Source organism: Adiantum capillus-veneris, chromosome 7 (genome assembly GCF_014529385.1).
Source record: "Adiantum capillus-veneris isolate H3 chromosome 7, ASM1452938v2, whole genome shotgun sequence".
Classification (NCBI taxonomy): Eukaryota; Viridiplantae; Streptophyta; class Polypodiopsida; order Polypodiales; family Pteridaceae; genus Adiantum; species Adiantum capillus-veneris.
The window spans coordinates 18,944,174-18,948,379 of NC_140937.1; the positions used below are offsets into that span (position 1 = coordinate 18,944,174).

General features: G+C 43.9%; 1 protein-coding gene across 1 annotated transcript; it reads right to left on the bottom strand.

Annotated features, from left to right (window-relative positions):
• Nucleotides 1-1,484: 1,484 nt before the first annotated feature.
• On the bottom strand, nt 1,485-3,567 carry LOC147453517 (shikimate O-hydroxycinnamoyltransferase-like). Its single transcript, XM_086517156.1, has 2 exons — nt 2,755-3,567; nt 1,485-2,671 (listed from the first exon to the last, which is right to left on the bottom strand). Exons 1-2 carry the CDS (start codon nt 3,382-3,384, stop codon nt 1,913-1,915), a joined length of 1,389 nt encoding a protein of 462 aa, XP_086373282.1. The 5' UTR covers nt 3,385-3,567; the 3' UTR covers nt 1,485-1,912.
• Between the last annotated feature and the right edge of the window lie 639 nt (nt 3,568-4,206).

The window sequence follows — 4,206 nt, forward strand, 5'->3', positions numbered from 1 at the left end:
TAATTAATTAGTTTCTATTTTTTGTCAGTATAACATTACCATGAGTCGCCCGACCAGAGAAGTGCAGAGATATAGAGAGAACCATACCGAGTACCAAACTTGGTGTTGGTCGTTTGAAAATCAAATGATCTCTCGAGAGGAGTTCGAAAATGCGTGCAGAAGTCTACAACATGTAAGTTTAATCTTATCTAAATAATCAAATTATTGATTTTATATCAAATATTAAATAACAAAGTGTTAATTGTTTCTTTTTCATGGTTTTGCAGAGTCAAGGAGTTCCACGTGAAATGCTGCCAACTCTCCGATGAGCATCCTCTATTTTGTATACGCGGGCCCCGTTTGTCCTATCCCACATGACCATACTCTATTTTGTACACGCGGGCTTTTTTTGCCCTTTATGTAAATGCAATACCTATCATTTTTTGGCTCAATACCTCCCCCAATTGTAATTCCACTTACGTAAATGAAATTATCAATCTTTTTTTGACTCAATGTATTGTCCAATTGTGATATTTTGTTGTAATTAATAATAATTTTATAAAATAACTAAAAAAAAATAAAAAAATAGATGACCTTTTGGATGGTCCTCCAAAGGACAATCCAAACGATCATCTGTTTTTTTATAATAAATCCGTTCGCGATAAACTTGACACGGTAATATGTACGGGTACTGTTGCAACAAAGCACGCGGTAATATTTGCGAAAATATTGCCACATCCATTACCGCATCAGTTACCGCTAGACCATTACCTCCAGCTTTGCTACAATATTTGCCGCATACGAGAATTTTTATATTTCAAGTTTGTTTGTTTTTTTGCGATAATGTGAGCGATAATACCGCGCATATGTTATAATGTATCAACAAGCTACATATTACATCGTTGCCAATCCATATACTCGGGGTGCCACTTTTCAAATATAAGTCAAGTGATAAAATTTTTATCATGATCCGAATCAACAGACCGAGACAACATATATGATTTTCAAGAACAACATTGAATAGTTCATTGTCTTTAAGAATTAATAACATCTTCGATTTTCAACCACAATATCTTCGACGTTGAAAACATGGAACAAAAATGATTACCACAATATAAATAGTAAACACTGTATTTATTCAAAAAAATGGATGTTGAAAATAACAAATGCTTCACAAAGACAAAACTTGCATCAAACTCAAATATACGAAAAACATCACATTCTGTCACAAGCTTCGTTTTCAGCAACCCAAGACTCAAATCAAAGAGTACGAGGAGACCTTATTTTTTCTATTCGTCTAAGTTTTGATCAAAAGATCCTCAATTATTAAAATGAAGTTAAACATCAAAACACAAATTAACAAGTAAATATAATCAATGATTCACCACATCGATTAACGATAAACATCATATAAAATATTAATTATATTTTTCTCAAGATAAAAATAATCATTACAAACAATGTATTCTGAAAATAAAATTTACAAAAATTACGAATCTTACAAGTGAACCACATATATGTACTTTATTTCTTCTCCATAAATTATATCGTCGTGTAATCTTTACCACTCTAATATCATGTTTAGAGAGAGAGAGAGAGCACACCCCGTACGCTCTCTCTCAAAGACTCTGTTCAATAGAGTGAACCATATATAGCTCCAACAAAAGAAACACATCAACATCACTTCTCAAATCAAGTTAACTATTCAAATACAATGAAACATATAACACTACCTCCCTCCAATAAAGGAGTGTCAACAAAGTTATATATGAGTGTATGTCCTGCACATATTAGATAATTAACAAATATACCTAGCAATGCTCTCTTGGAAACAAGCACGCTCTGCTTCTGATGCAAAGACAACCAACACATTCCACGCTTTCATTCTTGGATGGTCCAAAATGACACACCGGTTGTGAAGTTGTTGACTCGGTCAGCCAACATACATTGGAGGTCCCCACCCACAATCCGTATCATAGAAAGGAAGGGCCACAAGAGAAGGCATGCCAAAGCCTTCAAGGGAAGGGGTTAGCCCATCTCTAAGTTGAATTTCTATGTAGTCCACCATAGATTGCAAGCCTTCACCAACATCTAAACTTGCCATAGCCTTCTCGACTTTGTCAACCACATAAGGGAGAGAGTTCTCACAGAGCTCTTGCAATGTGGCAGGCACATTCAGCTCACACAATGCATTTCCCATGTATCCCATACTCAAGCCTCGTGTTCTCATATTCATGGGAACCCAAAAATTCAAGTCATGGCTCCCTGGTAGTTCGTGCACTTTGAGGCTCACCCTTGCAAAGGCAATCCAAAGGAGCGCCACCAAAGCTTGGTTGCGTGAGCATGCTTTTGATTTTCCCGGCATTGTAGCACTTGCCCTCAAAGCCTCAAGGGAATCCATAGTGAATTTGAATCGAGTAGCAGTCCCGTAGCGAAGTTGCCGCTCGGATTCACGCGGTTCTATACAACACTTCCGGCTTTTGATGGAAGTGTGATGCATGGTTGGTGTAGGAGGCTCTCGTGCGCTGATTACCGCTTTCCTCGATGGTATTGATTGAAGGCAGTTTGCCAAACCTGCTCCTCTTGCAAGAGAACACAAGTTCTGCAGGAACCCTGCACCCGTGTGACCATCCGCATAGACATGGCTACATGTATGTCCAAGAGTAAAGCCACCACATGTAAAGGTAGTTATCTGTATAACATAATCAGTACATCCAATCAGCGTTAGACATGTGAAAAATATATGACCCCACGGATAATTACAGTTAAATTTACCTGAAAAGCCATGACGAAGCGAGGGAGCAGAGGATGACCCTTGCTGTCAAGTTGAGGTATGGGCTTGCTGGGGTAGAGCACATCCAAGGCTGGCTGCGGGAGTGACACATCGCCAAGGTCGGCAAGGGATTCATTGACATGGGCAACATGGAAATGCACTCCATAAGCAGGACTCTCTGAATCACTAGCGTCGTCATCTTGAGCGATAGGAGTGCTAATACGACGGCCATGACCATTGCTGGTAATGCAAGAGTGCGTGCCTTTGAGGGGAGATATGGGGTATCTCACCTCCAAGCGGCGATCCGCCTCATTGTAAACAACCAAACCCGCGGCACAGGGAAAATGAACAAGCAGTTCCTGTAGAGCTTGCTGCAGCCGCCTCACAGGCTCGGCGAGGTCGGTGGGTGCTGCGGTAGGCAGTGCGGGCCGAAGCCCCCGTGGCCGAGGACGCTCGTAGAAGAGAAGCACGGAGATGTAATTGTCGAATAGCAGGTCAAGGGTAGAGAGATGAAGGGTGGCGATGGGGGTGGTGGTGGAGGTAACTGAGGGCTGGGGCTGGGTGGTGAGGTTGATAAGCTTGACAGGCTCCCGTGAGAGGCTTAGGGAGCGCTGGCTGAAGATATTTGTCATAGCGATGATGCGTACTTGTCGAGTTGCTATCAGAGGTGATGAGGGATCAAGCAACCTGCAGAGTTTGCGATGAGTCGTGACGGAGGGCAAGGCAAACTGTTCCTATTTATTGGCTGAGAAAGAGCTGGGGCTGGGTGGTGAGGTTGATAAGCTTGACAGGCTCCCGCTAGAGGCTTAGCCACAGGACTAAATAACACATAGTATTAATGAGGGGGTAAGGGGACCGAGGGCATAGAAGTGCGCGCATGAAAATCGGAGAGGTTGCAGCCGTAGATCCCCTTAACCCCCCTCTTTAATGTTATGCGTCACTTAGTGTAGAGGGTAGCCGAGGCCAGGGCAAACGGTTCCTATTTATTGGCTGAGAAAGAGAGAGCCAGCTGCCAGAAATAACGTCTCATGTCTGGCACGAGCTGGCTTTGAGAGGAGATCTACGGCACCGCCAAACGCTGGGTTGAGCTGTCACAAGGTGTGACCGGCGAGAGCCACGGCGCAACAGCCGCCACGGAAGAATCAAAGGCAATGTACGAGAGACAAACGGACAGGCGTGTACGGCTAAGGCTTTCCAAGTTGTGCACTGCAATGTGGACACTGGAGATATAAGGGGTATGAGCCTCCCGAGAACGGCCACGGGAGGGGACCCCCCACCTAGACACGCTAGCCTCACTCCATGCACTCGCGCACCGTGGGGACTCCACGCAAGGTTCCCCGGGGCACACTATGACCCTCCGTCAGTGCGGCGGAGCCTGAGGCTACGTGGGGCTAGGGACCCGGAACGCAAGACCCGCGAAACGCAAACGGCCGTCGACCCATGGAACGCAACCA